At 33.4% G+C, this 21,106-nt stretch overlaps 3 protein-coding genes across 3 annotated transcripts; 2 read left to right on the top strand and 1 right to left on the bottom strand.

The window, feature by feature from the left end:
- Nucleotides 1-627: 627 nt before the first annotated feature.
- LOC102582829 (F-box protein At4g35930) lies at nucleotides 628-3,888 on the top strand. Its single transcript, XM_006343290.2, has 6 exons — nucleotides 628-748; nucleotides 881-927; nucleotides 1,633-2,160; nucleotides 3,047-3,121; nucleotides 3,198-3,307; nucleotides 3,393-3,888. Exons 3-6 carry the CDS (start codon nucleotides 1,774-1,776, stop codon nucleotides 3,652-3,654), a joined length of 834 nt encoding a protein of 277 aa, XP_006343352.1. The 5' UTR covers nucleotides 628-748; nucleotides 881-927; nucleotides 1,633-1,773; the 3' UTR covers nucleotides 3,655-3,888.
- Nucleotides 3,889-4,912: 1,024 nt separating this feature from the next.
- On the top strand, nucleotides 4,913-14,628 carry LOC102583363 (vacuolar protein sorting-associated protein 35A-like). The gene is made up of 22 exons (XM_006343292.2): nucleotides 4,913-5,109; nucleotides 5,212-5,308; nucleotides 5,984-6,107; nucleotides 7,613-7,798; nucleotides 8,275-8,362; nucleotides 8,563-8,619; nucleotides 8,719-8,808; nucleotides 8,893-9,015; nucleotides 9,478-9,552; nucleotides 9,626-9,685; nucleotides 10,195-10,311; nucleotides 10,528-10,767; nucleotides 10,852-10,917; nucleotides 11,058-11,147; nucleotides 12,288-12,377; nucleotides 12,655-12,744; nucleotides 12,978-13,046; nucleotides 13,134-13,214; nucleotides 13,348-13,455; nucleotides 13,554-13,657; nucleotides 13,868-13,981; nucleotides 14,086-14,628. Exons 1-22 carry the CDS (start codon nucleotides 5,017-5,019, stop codon nucleotides 14,294-14,296), a joined length of 2,373 nt encoding a protein of 790 aa, XP_006343354.1. The 5' UTR covers nucleotides 4,913-5,016; the 3' UTR covers nucleotides 14,297-14,628.
- A 924-nt stretch (nucleotides 14,629-15,552) lies between these two features.
- LOC102583693 (ubiquitin-conjugating enzyme E2 5B-like) lies at nucleotides 15,553-17,970 on the bottom strand. The gene is made up of 4 exons (XM_006343293.2): nucleotides 17,819-17,970; nucleotides 17,080-17,207; nucleotides 16,427-16,531; nucleotides 15,553-15,920 (listed from the first exon to the last, which is right to left on the bottom strand). Exons 1-4 carry the CDS (start codon nucleotides 17,886-17,888, stop codon nucleotides 15,777-15,779), a joined length of 447 nt encoding a protein of 148 aa, XP_006343355.1. The 5' UTR covers nucleotides 17,889-17,970; the 3' UTR covers nucleotides 15,553-15,776.
- Between the last annotated feature and the right edge of the window lie 3,136 nt (nucleotides 17,971-21,106).

Here is a 21,106-nt window from a genome sequence, read left to right on the forward strand (position 1 = left end):
GGTGAGTAAAATGGAGGCTCACACTTGAGGTACTCTCTTATAAGAATATATCAGCAAAATTTAAAGATAATTGAGCTCTACAAAGTGGTGGTTAGATCGATATTGCTGTATGAAACATAGCTTTGATCAATAAAAAATGCACACATTCAAACGATTAATTAATGTAATAGTTATAAGAATGATCAGATGGATATATGAAAATACCGTGATATATATATGATTAAAAACAAGGTTATATGGGTAAGGTGAGACTGATATTTGTGGCAGACAACACGATGAAAGCAAGGATGAGATGATTCGACCATGTGGAGAGAAAGTGTGTCGCACGTCATGTTGGAGAAGGAGGGGACTAGCCTTAGTATTATTATTTTAGTAACCACATTATTATTATTCTTTTAGAAATGAACCTCTATCGAAAACAGTCTCTTTATTCCACAAAAGTATTATACAAAGTATGTTTGTTTTGTTTGATAATATAGTATTTAAAATAGTTTTTCGCTTTATTTAGAATTTATTAATATTCTAAGGACTAAAGTACTAATATCTCATTATACTATATGGTAACAGTTGTTGAAAAATTTGGCGGGCATTTACAACAAATTCAAATATTTTATTTTATTTTTTAACCAAAACCCTAGATATTAGAAACTCCCTCTTCTCACTTCCCTCCTCTTCCCTCTCTGCATTTTGCTAGGGTTTTCGCTTCTATCTGCTTACTTATCGGGTCGATTTTTTTGCATCATTTCAGGTTCGCCATTTTTCTCCTGTTTACCTTTGTTTTTGGATTACGTTCTTATTTTTTCCAATTTGTGTATTTTTTTTGTTTGTTCATGGAGGTTCTGATTTGCGTTTTTTTGCATTTATGTGTCGTGTAAAACAGTTCCTTGAGCGGAGGATTTATCGAAAACAGTTTCTCAGCGGTGTAAGGTAAGGTTTGCGTGCACTGTAGCTTTTCGGGACCCCATTTTGTGTGATTATACTGGATATGTTGTTGTAGTGTTGTGGAATTGATCTTAACTAGTTCAATACTGAGGAGCAATTTTTGTTGTTTCTGTGTATAGCTGTTTTTTCTAGTCTCTGTTTTTTTTTTCATGGATATTTTGGTTTAGATTTTTGCTATTTGTTGAAGGGTAGAAGATTCATATGGTTGATCTTAACTAGTTTAGGATCTAGTCGTTTTTTTTTTTTGGTTTTGTTTGTAGCTATTTATATTAGCTATTGTTCAAAAGTAGTGTATATTTGGAGGATCTAACATGGGTGCGGGTTCATTTTTGTGGAGTTGTAGCTATTAGAATTTATTCTAACTAGTTTGAGATTTGAATGTATTAGTATGGATGATTTTTTGGAGTTCTTTGTGTACGTTTGTGGCATGTGTGAATTGCTATATGTTTAAGTAATTGTATGTTCTATTGCGTTTAGCTGTGAATTTTGATTCTATTTTATCTTGATCCTGTTTTTGGATTGGATGTTCTATTTCATCCAGATCCTGTTGTTGTAACTCTGAAGAAGTTAGTTATGTCATCCATTTGTTGTGGTTTCTGATTTTAATGTTTTGTGTTGTTAATTTGTTTATTAAAAGTTGGAATCTTTCCTGTTTTGATGGCTATGTCTTGGAACTTTTTAACTTTTCAGGTCAATGTTGAAGAGCAATCAGAGTTAGATCCGGTCTTGATTTGATAAATAAGCAAAAGAATTGATTAAAGTCGAGACTTTGAGAAATTAGGTGATGATTTGGTTAAACTGATTGGAAACTAGAAAGTAAATCAGAATAATATGGGTAAAGTGTCACCCAAAGATGGCCAATCCAAGGCTCCAAAACAGAAAAGGCGGTCAAGGAGTACAAAGGGAAAATATTTGAAACCAGGTGCTTTGGCTCAGCTACGTTACACTAAGGCATCAGCTGCTAAATCTTGTACGGATCTTGGGAAGAAAAGGGTGGCTGTAATAACTTCAGATGAAACGAACGATAAAGCTGCACTTCAAAATAATGTTGTTGATGAAAGTCCCATATTTTTATCACCTGTGAAGTCTTGTTATGGTTCTGTGAATACTCCCAATGATGTATCTAAGAAGAATAAATTGCAAATGACACCAAAGACACCTGGTGCATTTGAGTGCACATCAGAGTCAAGGCTCGAGTCTCTTCCAATGGATTTACTGGTATAGAGAGTTCTATTCCTTTTTCTTTCATTTTATTGTTGATCATATGCTATACTGATGCATCAAATGTTCTGATTAACATCATTTTACCCACTCGCATGTTTTGAACTGTGGACGTTGGATCTTGTGTCACACTTAGAAGAAAATATGACAACCATGGTGGTTAACAATCTTGAATTGTTCTTATGTCATTTTCATTTGAAGTTTTGAATTGTTTTGATATTTGGAAAATATAATATTTAGCATTTATAGTATTGATTTCATTAATTTTCTTTGGGAAACCTTTATGAATTGAAGCCACATAAATGTGTCTCATCCACAACATCATATCAGCTGGATCTGTTTATAATTTCCTTATTTGTTGATGATTGTCATTCTTCCATAGCAGCAGGAATCCATATCATGCCTGTATTTTAGTATCCGTCCACATTTTCTTTCACCTGTTTACCCCTCCTGTTGTCTCCCTGGTTAGCATCATGTAGAAAACCTGCTTACTTTAAGGTCAGATTTGTAAGTTACTCAAATTTAGAAAACTCAAGAGTATATAGTGCTTATGAAAAAAGAAAGTAAATACTAGAACAGAAGCAGTTGGAAGGACTGGGTTATCAGCTGAAAATAGCTTATCTCTGAATGGTATGATATATATTTCAAAGACCAGTGGGTGTTGTGATACATGAAACATTTGCTGATATGTGTGCTTTTCTTTATGTTCTCTGCATTCACTGAAAAATTGAATTCAAGATCTGCAGGGCATGGGTCTTAGTGTTTCCCTGTGAGTGTTATGCTTGGTGGTGTGATTTAGGAAACCAATCTTCTATGTATTTTGTTTTGCTCCTTTTAATTATCTGAGCTGAATAGCTGATAGTTTTTTTACTTTCTGATTGAGGTCAAACTACTGTGCCATTTACACCACGACCAACTTAAAGCAGTTTTCCATGTCTCTCAAAAGATCAGGAAGGCAGTGAGTCTCTATCTCTCTTTCTCCGTGTTCATCTCTTTTTTATGTTGGAATCTAATCAGTGGATCAAATTCAATAGGTAATTCAGGCAAGGCTTTTCCATTTTAATTATACTACTCCGGATAGAATGCGGCAGGAGTTGTTAAGAACCATGACTCCTATCCCCACTGATCACTGGCCATTTGTAAGGTAATATTTCATCTCTTATCCCCATATCCCATCTTGATGGCTATAGACATATCTGTTGAATTTCTCATATGCCTGTCACTTGCAGCAAAGAAAACGGAAAAGGTGCATGGATCAACACTCCTCACACTCCTAAGGCTCCAAAACATGGTCCACGTCCCTCACCCCGTCTCAAGTTCCCAGAGATGAGGCAAATTGCAGCTGTTCTTTTCCAAGAGTCTACTATCCCTAAAAGATACATGGTTCCATCTGTTATACCAACGTCCCTATGCAAGTCGTTGGGTTCTAATAGAGTTCTATTCTATGAGGATGAATTATGCCAGGCCGTTGCTCAGAATAAACTCCGTTGATTTCCAGTGTTCTCCTCTTCTGATATATGTATAGTAGAAAACTATCTCGTTTTCGTCTTTGGTAGCAAAATGGACAGGATGCAGTTTTTGTAATATTACCCCAGGGCACTCGTTGAAGGTGGTTGACGATTACTAGGTTTAGGTAGATTTGGAAGTTTTTGCGAATAATATATGGAGACTTGGCTTGTGTATAGTTCTCTATAAGTTCTATTTATTGGGGTTTGGGAGTTGCTTGTTGCTTGTCTCAGTGCTTGTTACTGCAGTAAATGAAATTTATAAGAAAAATGAAAATCTGAGCCTTTATATCTGAAACTGAAAAAGGTATTGAATAGAGGGTATTCCACATTTGTGGATAACTCTATTAGAGTACACAATGTTACCAATGAGTTATAACAGCATAACCAACGTATCCCATAAGTTATACTTGGCGAGCTGATGTGTATGCAATCTTATCCCTACCTTTGTGAAAGTAGATTAGTTGTTTTCGATTGATCCTCGACTCCAATGTTACCAATGAGTTTTTGTAATCAAATGTTTTTCTTTTATGAATTTATTGATTGTTTGTAAACATAAATATGTACTTGTGATGCTATAGGTATACAAGCAATCGAGCTTAAGATTTCTCATATTGGAATCAAATGACATGCATTTGGAATTTATTACTCCATGGCTTTTGTGTTGGAATCAAATGACCTGAGATGAGGCACTTTCATAATCATTAATTCATTACTATCACAAATCATCACAATTAGTCGTTGCAATTACTATTATTATAATTATCAATCCATCACTAATCACTATCAATAATCATCTTTACTACATCATTAATCATCGTTATCGGTCAACATCATAATTAGCAATCACTATCATCTACCACATTTATCAGTTGCCATCATCAACAACCATCATGTTTATTTAATCACTGTTGCCATCTTCTATCACCACTAGCTACTACGTAGGATCACTACCATCCACCGACCACCAACTACCATTGACTAGTACCCACAATTATCACTATCGATCAACATACAATTTTTTCAAAATATTTGTTAATATAATATTTTAATATACCTATTTTGAGGTCTTAACTTTAATACTCAAACTAATATTTAAATCTATAATTAAATTTAAACATCTTAATAAGAATAAGTAATGAGAATTTTCTTCAATCCGAAAAAACAAATAAACCAAAGGACAAACTTGGGTGTCAAACGACCCGACCCGACCCATGGTTCTTAATTGGCAGTTGCAAGGAAGTAATGTCACAAAACTGAAGTCAAAATACGCAAAAAAAAACACACACAGAACCCAGAAAAGCTCGTCGACTTTGCGAATTCACCGAGAAATCGATCGGAAAACACTATGACCCCTAACGGAGTTGAAGATGAAGAGAAATTTCTAGCTTCTGGAATCGCCGGCATTCAACAGAATGCCTTTCACATGCATCGCGCTCTTGTATTTTCACAAAACCCCCAATTTTTTTGCAATATTTATTTGTATTTTTTTTTTTTTGGTTTCCAGAGACCTAACTTTTGAGTTTTTGTATGAATTGTGTAGGACTCAAATAATCTGAAAGATGCACTCAAATATTCAGCTCAGATGCTGTCGGAGCTCCGAACTTCAAGGCTATCACCTCACAAATACTACGAGCTATGTGTGTACTTTTTCAGTTGATCTGATCTTAATTATTGCTCATTTGATAAATTGTAATTTAATTTCAAAATTTATTTTTAGCTCCTTAACCTCAGTATTAGAACTGTGTTGCTGTTTGTTTGCTTTTTTTAACTTAAAATTTTAGTAGGTAGGGAGTGGTCTCATTTCCTAGCTGAATAGATTGGTGCATTGTATCTGTTTTCCTATTCTTGTTTATTTTTACCAGTAGTAGTAGCATTTGTCTCGTATTTGGCCTATCTTACGACCTTTTCGTATTTCTGGTTATTTAGTATGCTTCGGTTGATACATTAGTTCGTCATGGTTGTTGCTCCTCTTTGGTATGTTATGTTATTTTTCCTTATTATTTTCTCTGTCTTCTTTACTTGTGTATTGTTCTGTTAGTTGCTTTGATGTTTGTTACTTGAGCCGAGGGTCTTCCTGAAACAACCTCTTTACCTCCTCAAGGTATGGTAAGGTTTGCGAACACACTACCCTCCCTAGACCCCGGTTTTGGGACTATACTGGGTTTGTTGTTGTTGTATTATTGATATGCTGAAAGAATTGAGTTTCAACATTTTAAAAGCATTTGATAGGACAGTGTTGTAGTTGTTATTTTATTCGATTATTTGTAAATTTTGAATTCTTTTAAACATTTAAATGCTCATTGCTTTATTAGATATGCGGGCTTTTGATGAATTGAGAAAGCTAGAAATGTTCTTCAAGGAGGAGACAAAGCGGGGTTGCTCAATTGTTGAGTTGTATGAACTCGTGCAGCACGCTGGCAACATTTTGCCTAGACTGTAAGTTGTTGTGATGATCCAACTGTATCTTCCTCTTTAATTCCGTTTTCTGCAAGCTTTACTGTGAAGTTCTTAAGCGAGTAATTTCATGTTTGCGGATTGGCTTAAAGATTTGCAGTCTGTATCTATTTCGTATGTTTCCAGAGAGTAGTACTTTGGGCTTCAATTATCAGGAGCAATTTTTTTGTAGGAAAGTAATGAGATTAAAGGCTCAAATCAAATATAGAGAAAACTATCAATCATGGCCAAAAGCCAGAAAGAGAAAAGATTATACTTCCTGGGTGAGAACATTAGAAAATCTACACTGGAGAACGCACAGGCAAAACATTAGAGAAATCAGAAAATGGATTTAGTGAGAAAATATTTGGCTTATACCTATCTCTGATGGAGAATCCACAAATATAGGTAGTAAGAACAACCAGTGTAACAGAGATGACTTTTCCTTTACATAAGAGTGAAGTATTAGGACCAGTTGCATTTGGCATTGCTTTTAAATTACTTTTTCAATGCTAATCTTACTGTTCTTCGCTGAATTACTTACCGATGATGTCAAAGGCACACTTAAGCCCTGACGCCAGGCACAAAACATGTTGAGCTCTTCGCTTCGCTTTGCTTTATGGGTGCTTCAGTGTCATCATTAAGGTTTTAAGGGCCACTGAGTGCAATTTTGAAGATGTGACACTAAACAATTGATATTTCACTTTATCATGACTTTTTTTCAATTGCTTTATCCATATATTTGTTATTCATGCTTATGATTATTAATCTTGGACTACACATACATATTTGACTTTTTCTCCATTTGCACCTTCTTCATTAAAGCCCACACTTTATTTGCGCTTAACACCCCAAAAGACCTTAGAGTTTTTTTGTGCTTTTGGCTTTTGATAACACTGCTACTAAATACATATGTTCTCAGCCTTCCTTTAGCCTTGGTTGGATGTTCCTTTATGACTCACATGAATGCAAGTTTTGCTGCTTTAGCAGTTTGGTTAATGGAGATCAATGCTAGAACTTGCATTGTAGTTTATTCAAACTGGAAAATTTCCAATTAGTTTCTGGAATTATTTGGAAAGCACTGCTATTTTAGGTAGTTAATATCTAGAGAACTGGTGATGCTGTAGCAAACAGGAGTGCAGATTATGCTCAGACTAGCTTAGGATGGGTAGTTGGAGAGGAGTTCAGGAAGTTAGTAGGATAGCTGAAGACATGTAGGTACTCAGGGATGCTGAGATATTAAATATTGGTACCAAGATTTCCACTGCTATATTAGTTGCTACTTTTATTCAAGATCAAGATAAAAATATGGATGGTGGGGTGGTAGTAATGTGCTTCATTTCGTTGGTTCCTTTGTTCTTTAATTGTTTAACCTATGTCAAAGAGATGCTCCATTTATTATCTGGCTGCTTTCAAGCTTGTCTTTAGTTTGGTTCTCTATTATTTGCTATACACTTCGCAATCGTATTCTAATTTCTAAAGTTCACACCCCTGCTTTTGTTCCCCAGGTATCTACTTTGCACAGTGGGGTCTGTGTACATCAAATCCAAGGAGGCTCCTGCCAAGGATATCCTTAAAGACCTGGTTGAAATGTGCCGGGGTATACAACATCCTTTACGTGGACTCTTTCTGAGGAGTTACCTTTCCCAAGTGAGCAAGGATAAATTGCCTGATATAGGTTCTGAGTATGAAGGGTAAGGGTGTTACTCAGCTCCATGGTGTTTTACCATCAATTTAGTTACAAGAATTATGTGTCAGTCTCCAAGTTTGTTGGGTTTACTTAACAATGTTCTAGCTTCTAAATATAAGTGCTTAAGATAGAAAAATACTACGATGAAGTGTCAACCTGAATGCACGAACCACTGACATGACTCAAACTGATTGGCAGGACCAGCAGTGTATCTGTGTGTTATTTTGAATATTTGAATAAAATGCTGGAGTAGCAGATTATGTTGTTCATATAATCTGTTTTATGGTTCTTACTGCCAATTGATTAGCTGAGGGTTTCCTCAACTTCGTAAATGTTGTATGATCTTGACGCTGAGGAAAGAAATAAGAAAAAAAAGAGAAGGAGACTATCTTACCTTCATTGAAGCTTCTTTTATATTTAATCTCACCTGTAATATGAACATTATTGTTTTATACACTAATATCTTGTTCCCTTCCACAGAGATGCGGATACTGTTGTGGATGCTGTAGAGTTTGTACTCCAAAATTTCACGGAAATGAACAAACTCTGGGTTAGAATGCAACATCAGGTTGGTTGAAACATCTGTGGATGCTATAACATGCTCTCATGCCTTGACATGCATAGTACCACAATGCTTGCATGTCATGAAGGTAAATGTAAATCATGAGGGCATAATTTGTGGTCATGCAGGTGTTTTAATGCTTGTGAATGATTCATACTCTTTGCTGATCATGAGTTGAGGCTAGCATCGGGCTTTCTCATCTGCAGGGACCTGCTCAGGAAAAGAAGAAACGCGAAAAAGAAAGGAGCGAGCTTCGTGATCTTGTATGAACTGTTACTTCATCATGTTTACTAGCAATCAAGTAAGCCGTGGATGTGTACACTCATGCGAAGCTTTTCCTTTTTTGCTCTTACTTTTGGTAGGTCGGGAAGAACCTGCATGTTCTCAGTCAAATTGAGGGTATTGACCTTGAGATGTACAAAGAGACTGTACTTCCAAGGATTTTAGAGCAGGTGATTTGTCTAGCAATTTACTGTCCATCAAAATGTGAACCATTTCTTTTGGTCTCAAAATGTGCACCTCATGATTGTGTTTAGGTTGTCAACTGTAAAGATGAGATTGCTCAGGGCTATTTGATGGATTGCATGATTCAAGTCTTCCCTGATGAATATCATTTACAAACTCTTGAAACCTTATTGGGTGCTTGTCCCCAGCTTCAGGTGTGTTTTATTTTTGGTTCATAAAACAAGCTTCTAGTTAAATAGAACAGTTAAGCAATGAAGGAAAATTGTCATGTCTAGTAGGATTCCCTCATGCCAGAAGTTTGAGATTTGTTCACTATCTGCAACAGTGTTAATCTACAATGTTGTTATCTTTCGTTTGATGACTTGTGAAGAGTGTAGTTTGTTTATGTCGTTTGATATTAGGCTGACAACCCACCGTATTAGGTACTGAAGTTTGTTTTTAAAAAAGGTATACTGAAGTTCTGTATCTTTGTCATCGGCCTTTCATAAAATCTTAGAATTTTTTTGTCATCGTTGATAAATTCACGCTGGTGATATGAATTTGTGCTAGTTGTTTGAACTGTCTCTGTGACCGTTCTAGATAACCTCCAATTAATGCTTAACTTCTATTAGAATTAATCTTCCGATCACTATTTTCCATGTCATTTTTTTCTTCAGCCATCTGTTGATATCAAAATGGTGCTTGCTCGGCTGATGGAAAGGCTCTCAAACTATGCTGCTTTAAGTACAGATGTAAGTAACACATAAAATAACTTTTGTGGAATAGATTTTGTATATGTAGTTTCTAAATCATTTCTAACTGCAGGTTTTACCTGAGTTTTTTCAAGTGGAAGCTTTTGCGAAACTAAATAGTGCCATAGGGAAGGTAAATGAGTCCTACCTTGAGTAAATGCAGTTCTTGCTTATGAAGGTGTGGAATATTCTAAAAGAGAACTCTCCCACGCTGGATTATCTACCTCCAGCATGTGGAGATTAACAAGAACTTGAAGAACTTTCAGAACTGTAACCAATTCTCTGACTCATTCAAAAATTAATAAGTCGAAAAGTAGAAGTTGACCAAAGATCTGTGGATGTCAGTGGAAAGTTAAGTCATGGAGACTGTACCTTCCTCACAACTTTAGAGTGGTATTGTTGTGATATATGCATGCACAGAGCCACAGATGATTATGATTTTATTCCTGCTTTTGCCCCCGCAAACTTATGGGTGTTTCAATAGTATGATGGGGACACCAAGCCTTTCATGACATTCTTACAACTTTTTTTCTGTTTGCTGACTCAAGGAATTCATACATTACTGTTTTTCTTCCAATATCAATGGTGTCTTGTGACTTTTCAAGTAGTTTAGATATGATGCCCATCTCTGTCTTGGTGCAGGTGATAGAAGCCCAAGAAGACATGCCTATAGCTGGAGTTGTGACTTTATATTCATCTCTTTTAACTTTTACTCTTCATGTCCACCCTGATCGCCTTGATTATGTGGATCAGATTTTGGTAGGTCAACTCTTATTTCCCCCCTTTTTCTTTTATCTACGTTTGATACAGTTCAACCGCGCAAAAAGAAAAGAAGAAAAAAAGCAAGAAAAAAGCAAAAACAACATAACGGTTGATTAAAAGGCTAAAGGCTGCATGAATTATAATGACTTTCTGGCCTGCGTTGTGCATATGGTACCTATAACGTACTAATGATCACTGTATTTGTCGCTTCAGGGTGCATGTGTTAAGAAGCTTTCTGGTAAAGGAAAGCTCAAAGACAGTATAGCAACAAAACAGATTGTGGCCCTTCTAAGTGCTCCACTGGAGAAGTATAAGGATATTGATACTGCATTAAAGCTTTCAAATTATCCTCATGTTATGGAGCACCTTGATGATACAACTAGCAAAGAGATGGCTAATGTTTTAGTTCAAACTATTCTGAAAAATAAAACTTGCATTGCAACAGATGAAAAGGTTAGGTTCTTTTTGTTTTTTTGTTCTTAAATTTTGTTTGTAATAAAATAGCTTATTTATTACTTGAAATTATTGGTCTGGCAGGTTGAGTCTCTTTTTGAATTAATGAAAGGACTTATCAGAGATTTGGATGAGAATCTTCATGATGAGGTGATCAGAGACTTCTCTGCTTCTCTAAATAGCTACCTCATATCTTTCGACCCACTTTCCACCGTGTTCTTAGCGGCTAGTTTTTTGTAATTTTATTTGCTCAAATCATTAGACCTAAGTTTCTTTGTCCTCCATTTAAGTTTGACGAAGAAGATTTCAAGGAAGAGCAGAACTCTGTTTCACGGCTTATTCAAATGCTTCACAATGACGACCCTGAGGAGATGCTGAAGGTAACGATTGATACCTCTTTCTGGATTTTCTGCATATCCCTTCCACAAATCACCTCTCTACTTCTTATTGCTGGAAAAGTGTGTTGTATCGTGTATAACTTATATTTTGGGTTTGAATTTGGTCAAGTTTATGAAGTCAATTTTGTCATACTTTTATGGAGCATGTACTCAATTTCATTTCCTCTTTGGTCAGTTACCTCAACAATTATTATCTGATTAATGAGAGATATCTAGAATATTTTTTTGTTTTGATTAGTACCACGAAGAGGCCTAGGCATTTTTTGTTCTGATAATTACGTTCAATAGATTAGTTATAAGACCATCAATGTTATATGGGGGTGATCATCAATGTTATATGCGAGTGAATATTTGGCCACTAAAGTTCAACGTTTCCACAAGACAAGTGTCACAGAGATGCAGATGCAAAGATGATGGATGTGTGGTCATGAAAGATTTGACAGATAAAAGATGATGATATTCGACAAAAGGTGTAAGTACTTCATGATAGAAGGTTGCTTGAGATGGTTTAGTCATATATTCCGTTAACCTCCGGATGCATCAATTTTTTGGTGTGAGACCATGGTGAGTGCAGGTGTTAAAAGAGGATGAGGTACTCTTAAAATCACATCGAAAAAGTTGTCTCGAAACTCAAGACTTTCAATTTCTTGGAATCCATGCAAACTTAACGAAAGATAGGACATAAGGGAAGAAAAAGATTTATGTAGGTAGTTAGGAATATGTTTTAATAATGTTAGTACGTTTATTTCAGGTGTTATGCTTTCTAGGGAATCTTGTAGCCCTATGTCATGGAGATTTTGTAGTGCTTTTACTGTGTATAATGTTGGCCTGAAATTGAATTTAAATGGAAAAACATGACCAATGATGATTGATATTGATGACCCCACTTGTGGGGTTACACTGGGGTATGTTGTAGTAAATCCATAAATGAAAATTTCATTCATCTAGCAAGTAGCTGAGTGTGATGTTCTTATCATTCATTTATATGTTTGTTTGTGCAAAGTAAAATGTGTCAATCCAATATTATATGTCTATGTGGCTATAATATTTATATCTCATGCTATAGGTGTTGGTACCTTGCTTTTCAGATTTGATATGGTTTACCAATTCTTTGATTTGCAGATAATTTGCACTGTGAAGAAGCATATTGTGACAGGAGGACCAAAGAGGCTTCCCTTTACAGTCCCTCCCCTCATTTTTAATTCTCTTAAGGTTAGAATTCACAACTCAATGACTACAAGATGGGTGGTGCGTTAAACGCCTCATGCTGTGTCTTCTTCGAAAGATATGAATCAAGTGATGAGTTATTTTAAGATGGTCTTTTTTCGATGCAACTGCTTGTTCAAACTTCAAAGTAGTAAATGACAGAAAATGGAAACCTTCCCTTCCCAGTTTTTGAAAAAAAGAGAGATTGAGCAAGTTTTCCTTTGTTGTACACAACTGACTGTTTTCTTTACCTTCTGATGTTGTGATTTTCCATCTTTTTTAGTTGGTAAGGCGACTGCAAAACCAAGATGAAAATGCTCCAGAGGAAGAAACATCTGCTATACCTAAGAAAATTTTTCAGATTTTAAATCAGGTAATATAGCTGAATGGGGTTGTATGTGATGTATTGCATTTTAAGCTCTGAAGATAAGACGACCACCATTATGAATTTTTGGTGAAAAGAAAAATAAAAGATCAGCTTTGCTTCTCTTGTATCCTTTTATTTTATCTCTAGCTTCTCTTTCTTTATTTGCAATAATCCTGTGACACCTAAGATTGTGCTGAGGAAATTCGTATTACGTATGAATTGCATACACCTTGTTTCAGATAATTGAGGCTCTCTCAAGTGTCCCAGTACCTGAACTAGCACTAAGGTTGTACCTAGAGTGTGCTGAGGTACATGAGTTCATCCTTAAGACATGTGTAAGATTGTGGACCTTATTAAAAAAGTATGGGTTTACTGACATGTAGTTTGTTGCTCAGGCTGCCAATGACTCTGATCTAGAGCCTGTTGCCTACGAATTCTTCACCCAAGCTTATATACTATACGAAGAAGAAATTTCGGTAGTATTTACTTATCCTATCTTTACTTTATTATGATCTTTTTTTCTCGACTTCCTGGAATTTCAATATATCTGCATTGTTTTTTTACATTTCATGCATTGCTTTGTCTAATTGTAGTTGAATGTTTTGATAGGACTCTAAAGCACAGGTGACTGCAATACAATTAATAATAGGTACTCTTCAGAGAATGCACATCTTTGGTGTTGAGAACAGGGACACGCTAACGCACAAGGCTACAGGGGTAACTATTCTACTACCTCTTATTATCTTGTTCCTGATTTCAGCTTCATCATTCTATGATAGTAACCGTTTCCTCCCTCTTCTCTTAATATCCTTTAGTACTCCGCAAAACTCCTGAAGAAGCCTGATCAGTGCAAAGCTGTCTACTCTTGTTCACATCTTTTCTGGGTTGATGACCAGGACAGCATCAAGGATGGAGAGAGGTTAGTAATTATGTCAGGGAGGGATGAAGTTTACTTCTGGCATGCCACTCTTATTATGAGCATTTATTAGCTTGGTTTATACCTGCACGAGTTGTGGTTTGTGTGTTTATGGGTCTTCTTTGAGCCACTCTGAGTTTTGCCTCTTGAGTCTGCTCCTTGATTTCAAGTTTTTTTCTTCTTAACGTGGTTGTTTCTTTTTCATTGATCCAGGGTTTTGCTTTGTTTAAAACGAGCCTTAAGGATTGCAAATGCTGCTCAACAAATGTCGAATGCAACCCGAGGCAGCAGTGGATCAGTCTTGCTCTTTATAGAAATTCTAAACAAGTAAACAGCACTATACATCCTTTGTTTATTTCCTTTCCTCGGATTCATTCTCAGTTTTGCAGGTCATTGACGTTAGATACACTTTATCATTTGTATGATGTCAGGTATTTATATTTCTATGAGAAGGGTGTCACACAGATCACTGTTGCATCCATCCAGAGCCTAATCGAGCTAATAACAACTGAAATGCAAAGTGAAAATAAAACAGCCGATCCTGCTGCAGATGCTTTGCTCGCAAGCACATTGCGCTATATCCAGTTCCAGAAGGATAAAGGTGGTGCAGTTGGTGAGAAATATGAATCCATAAAGTCTTAATTGAAAAATGACATATTTTCTTGCAAGGAGTTGCCATTCTTGATGTTACAGAAGCAGATAATTTTTCCCCCAATACAAGTGCTTTTTAGTTTTATTATTTGCCTGTTCGTCGAGATTCTGCATTTTTCGGCAGGCTAGCGGAAGAAGCTGCAAATATCTGTACATTCTAACCACTCTGTGATGGGTTATACTTAGATTTTGATTGTTGTAACAATGCTCTCGCGTTAAAATCTCTGTAAATTTGAGGCTATATGGTGCAGATCAAACTTGTGATTGTGAATAAATTGCTGGATCAAACTTGTGATTATAAGTAATTTGCTGGACTAAAGGTTTGCTTGGAGGTGCATTGTCAAATGTAGGGGTGTCAAATGGGCGGGTTGGGTTGAAATTGGAGATATTAAAATGGGTTGAGATGGAAATCGAGTTGGGTCTTACCCACCCAAGTTTACTCTGGCTCAAATGAGTTGGGTTTAAATGGGCTAAAAAATGGGTTGGTTCTTGACCCGCCCAATTTGACCCGATTAATCTCAATAATTTAAACATAGTGATATTTAACTTTAATAATCACAATTCGAAATTCCGGTCAAGATTTTTTTTTAAAAAGTAACAAATAATAGATAAATCCTAAAGATGTTAAATAGATAATAATTCATACCTTTAATATAGGAACATATCTTAGTAAAGAGTTTTAAAACGGATTGAAATTGGAGATTGAATTAGGCTTCATTGAAGATTGTCTTAAAATGGGTTAGGCTTGAATGGGTTGACGTTGAATCCAATTTAAATTATCTTGAGCCCAACCCTTAAAATTCTGGATAGGTTGGGCGGGTTACCTATGTCTGAGTTCATTTTTGACACCCTAGTCAAATGCAATAGCTCTATGTTGTTTACCAACATGATGGCTAACGACATTTGATTTTCATTTTTGTGATATTGTTAAAATTGTCTTGAGTCGAGGGTCTATGAGAAACAATTTCTCTACCTCGCCCTTGAGGTAGATGTAAGGTTTGCGTACACTCTACCCTTTCCAGCTCCACTTTTGGCGAGTACGCTGGGTATGTTGTTAAAATTCATTACAATTTCATTATGTGTTAGCTTAAATTGTGGCATTTGTTTGGATAGTCAGCAATACAAAAGTAGGGATTTAAAACTTGAGATATCCTATTCAAAGCAGTGGGTGTGGGTATTGAACATCAGATGAGAAAAAAGAAATTTCATTCACAACATTTTATATTGTTTAGTAAGAAAAGGCAAAAAAAAAAAAAGACCATTTATTTAACCCAAATTTGCATAGTTATATATATTTCAATTGTGACACATTTCTCATTTCACTAATTTTATACTAGTTTTCTGCACTTATTATATGGTTTGGGAGGAAGACATCATGGTTATAAGTTACTATAACAAGTAACATGAGTTTTTTTTAATATAAAAAAAACATGGCGTCTGATTCAGCTCTCTAGCACCTCGACTAATTCCATCAATTCATAGCATATTTTTGGGTCCAATTACGAGCCACTGATTCATACTTTTGCCTATCAGTTTTGTACAAATGTGCAATTTCTGGTACCAATGGATCATCTGGATTTGGATCTGTTAGTAGTGAACATATGGATAGCAAAACCTGCATAAAATTAAATAAAATAAAAACAAATTGAGAAATTTAAGTCATACAAGTAAATATAACTATTATTATTAGTATTATAATACTAATACTAATAATAATAATAATAATATATCATGATAATTGATTGATGATGATATAGAATCTTGAATCATGAACAATGATTAAATTGATGATTCCGAAAGAGAATTCGTAGTTTAACTTTCTTGACCGACTCATTAATTAAGTTGGTAGAAGAATTTCATACTATAATAATGTTCAAGTGAAATGATTTATTTAATGTCAACATGATATATGTATTATATTGAAAGATTTCGATTTTCCAAATTTCTTTCTTTCTTGTCTAGATATACTAAGTTCAACAGAATGTATTGCGTCTTGTTCAAACTATATATATGTATATGAAGAAAAAAAAGTTAATAAATATATAAAACGCAGAAGTCACTAACTCGACATTTTAAATGTTCCATATAAAAAAAATCATGAAACTATAGATTAAAAATCACCTTGGATATGGTGAGAGCAGGACTCCATTGATCTTTAAGAATGTCCAAACAAATATTTCCATTATTATTTATATTTGGATGGAATACTTTGGTCTTGAAAGCCACCTGTCAATATTATCAATGTTAGTTATAATCATTTCTTTGATATTTTCCCCATTATTCCTATTTCTTTTTCCTCTTTGGAGGTGTGTGTGAGATAAATACTTATTTATATTCAATATTTACACAAAATATCATTTATATTAATTTAGTGCAATTGTATGCTAAATTGAGGTGAAAATACTTAATGATATAATTATAATTAAGTGATAATATATAGTTTATCAAACAAATATATGACATATTTTCAGTCATCTGACATAAACATTGAGTATGTATAATTTTTTTTTTCCTGAAACAAAAGCCTTGTTATGACTTCAAAAAAGAAGATCTTAGCATTTTTAACCAGTTGATTGAGATTTTTTTTACCTGCCTAACAAATAAAGTAATGTCAGTGTATACTCTATATACAACAAACGTATACTTAGATTATATTGGTTAAATATATAATTAATAAAAATGAGTATTATTATTTTTTTATCATGGGATTTGTTGCGCTTGATATATATTGCATAGTGTAATATTTTTTTTATTTTTTTTATAAATAATCATACCTTGGGGGGTTTGAAAGGGTAGTCAGGGGGGAAATGGATGGCCACTTGAAAAACACCACCTGCAAAAGGGCTATCATTTGGCCCAATAATGGTTGCTTGCCAATGAAACATATCCTGAGCCACAGGACCTAAAAAATAATTAAATAAAACATTATGATAGTATCGTGGATTTCGAACTTAAACAAGTGAATTTTTTAGAATATTATTGTGAGTTTTGAAATTCATAATGTTGTATCATGAACTTTAAATTTCAACAAGTGAAACTCCTTGATAGTGTCATGGATTCACTAATGGACCCTTTAATAAACTTGTCCGTTCCTAGAAAATCAATCTATTGAAAAATAGTTCGTGTTTGAAAATTATTAGTAGTCAATTATGCGGAAATATCGCGAAAAAATTCAAAATCTTGTTATGAGTTATGACGTTAGCATAAATTTCGAATTCTCTAAAAAGTGAAACTCCTTGACGGTGTCTTGGATTCACCATAGGATACCTTAGTAAACTTTTTTCCTTTCCCATTTTGCCAACTGTCATATATCTGTTTTGGAGCGTTACTAATTCAATTTCGTGTTGAAGTTTGAAAATTAAATGTCTTTATCAAAAGACGACTTTATATTAAGGTTCAAACTCAAAACATATAATTAAGGATGTAAGAATATTTATCATTTCACCATAATTTTAATCTCCGAGGGACGACAAATAGTAAAATATATATAAAAAATAACATTATTTTTTTTACCTGCACTACATGAAGTAGGAGGGTCTCTTTGCAACTCCCTTAGTTCCTTGTGAATTCTCCTTGATGCCATTAATTCTACTCACTTCTTGGATTGAAATAAAAATGTTTTTTTTTTAAATAAAAAAATTGATAATTTAGAAGTTTTATAGAGAGAAAATATTAAATTGATGAAAGATTTCAAGAAAGGATGCAAATATATATATGCAAGAAAATATGAATAATTTCTTTTTCAATAATTATTCAGTGACCACTCATTGGTATAGATTCTATGGCAAAAAAGCAAATTGTAAAAAATAAAAAATAAAATATGCACTTCAAAAAGGAACGATGGATGATTTTTCAAACTTGTGAAGAAACAAAAAGAAAAGGAAAAATAATAATATTTTCCGGGTAATGTCGGTATGAAGGAAAATGTTTTCTTGAAAAATACTTTTTAAGAAAAAATAAGTGAGTTTTTAATTCATTTTTCGAAGTAAAAATATTATCCTAAAAGTATTTTATATAATCTTGATAAATACTATGAGAGGTGAGAGTGGAGTGAGGGTGGGTGTGGATGGACGTGGGATGGTGGAGATGGGGTTACTTGGTGGGGGTAAAGATGTACGATGTGTTAGAGACCGAAAAGACACAATTAATGTGAAATATCATTTGCAAAACTTGTTTTTTTATACTTCACTTGTGAAGTTATTTTCCTCGTGATTAAGATACTTCTTTTCTAAAAAATATATTTTTCAAAAATTTATTAGATATTTCCTCCTGACCAAACACATCAATTTTTTTTTTTTGTAATTTGAAAAGAATAAAATTAAACTTTGCAGCAATTTCTAGTTCTTTCATTTGTGTCATAATTTAATCTCATCTTATTGTAAAGAATATTCTTAATGTATATGTTCATGGTATTTCCTATCTTATTAGAATGATATTCTTATGACACTAATTTATTAGTTGGATACTTAGATCTTGTTTTGTGAATGGTGTAGAGTTAAAAGGCTAATTTAAATTAGACATAAGATATGTGGGGATCTTAACGTAAGCAGATACAGAGGTATGATTTAAAGTTTATAAGTTTTAAATTTATCAATATGTAATTTATTTTAGTTATTGAGTTCAAAATTAAAGTATTTGATAGATTTTTTAATATAAATATAATATTTAAGAAAAAATTATTAAGGTCATTTGAATTTGTACCTAACATTATAACTTCGACACTAAATACAAGAATCATTTTTGTAGTGAATGATAAATAAGTATTGTTTTGAGAAAAATAATAATTAAAGAATTGTTATTAGGTCAGAGGATTATTTATGTGTATTCTATATCGAAAGACAACCAAAATTTTTATTTTTTTTATAGATATTTTAGGTTGTTAATTATTGTGACTTATATCACTTTTTATGCAATTCTTACATAGTAGTATATGTTACTTCTTTTATTCCAATTTATGTGGTATAAGTGAAATTTTGAAAGTCGGCCAAATTTTTCATATGTTTATATTACATATTTATATATATAATAGACTAAAACAAAATAAAATATCAGAAATACCCTTGACTAAAACGTTGACGTGTCATCCAACAACTATTTTTGTGGCGTCTTATATATAGTAAAAAGAATATAATGAACCTTAGTCAAGGGAGAATTCAAAATAGTAACATTATGGATGGTGCAAAACGTATACTAAAAATCTAGAAAGAACTAAAATTAAAGTTACCTTTTTATTTAGGGATAATGGTCTGAAAAATATCTTAACTTTGATCGAATTTGTTGTTATGATACCAAACTTTCATGAGGATCTATTATCCCCTAGACTATTTAATAGCGTATTTTAAACATATATATGTGCCCACGTGGACATAAAAAATATTGTATAATTATAAATAGTAATGTGTCCACTTAAGCACATATATACCTTTAAAATACACTATTAAATAGTTCAGGGGTAAAGAATACAGTATTAAATAGTCTAGGGGATAATAGGTCCTCATGAAAGTTTGGTATCGTAATAGCAAATTCGGTCAAAGTTGGGATATTTTTCAGACCCTTTTCCCTTTTATTTATTAGAAGAACTTTTACACTATGGATGAAAAGAGTTCATTCATTTCGTAAAGATTTTCGTCAATCGCAAAACTTTATTCACTTCTTAATGATTTCAATAACTGCTAACATAAATCATGATTGCTATAAATTTAGGATTAATTATTTATATACACACCTTTATTTTTCATAATTTCCATTATTCCCTACCATTTTAAAATATTTCCAAAATCCCTTATTTTCACTCAATTCTTAAGTCATCCAGATACATAAGTATTTTAGCCTTAACTCCACATTTTCCATTCCTTTTTCTACTCCTTAATCTCTCCTAATTTCACTCCAACAATCTTATTAGTTACAACTTTCATCTCAATTTGAATTTCAAAAAGGATTATCTCTCTAATCAATCAAACTTTAAACCACTGAATTAGGTAATTTTCATATTCTCCATTGTTTGTTTTTTTCTAATTTTTTTTTGTTTTTACCCTTTTTTCGTGATACATATGATTCTCCGTTCATCCTTGTTTTATACAACGTATCATATTCATATTTAAGGTATTGATACATAACTCTAATGTTGTTGGATCTTCAATTAGTTTTATCGTGTTCAATATAAATATACTTGATACATAAACACTTCCTAATGTATCATTTGCATGTATCAAGTTTTTCAACGTATCATCAATCTTATTCAAATTTAAAAGGCTATATAGACAAAACAAATCAGTTGTGTGCTATGTATCTACACTCTTTAACATTTGTTTAGTGTTATTCAACTTAGAATGCAATGTATATGTACATATTACCCATAATAAGCTTGATACATAGAAACTCATACGACATGGAACAATCTGCAAATATTAAAAAATTCAGTGATACATTATATGAAATACATTCTTTTCAATTTTCAAAGCCAACACCTATCTAACAACAAACTAACACATATCGACACAATTTTGTAACCATCTTATAACATTTACTAGGTACATTAAAATTATCAATGATACAACCATTCACAAAAATCTAAGATTGATATATACTAATGTATCATCCACATTTGCCTTGATCAAAACAACTAATTTACATATCTTAATTGTTACACTATTTATATGTACAATATACACAATAATAACTTGATACATTATACAAATCTGTGATACACACACTCGATATTCAAAACGTATCTGATTCGTCTCAATTGTTAATCCATTTATTACATGTATCATACACAATATATTATGATGATACATTTTT

The sequence above is a fragment of the Solanum tuberosum genome, unplaced genomic scaffold (assembly GCF_000226075.1).
Source record: "Solanum tuberosum cultivar DM 1-3 516 R44 unplaced genomic scaffold, SolTub_3.0 scf00039, whole genome shotgun sequence".
Lineage (NCBI taxonomy): Eukaryota > Viridiplantae > Streptophyta > Magnoliopsida > Solanales > Solanaceae > Solanum > Solanum tuberosum.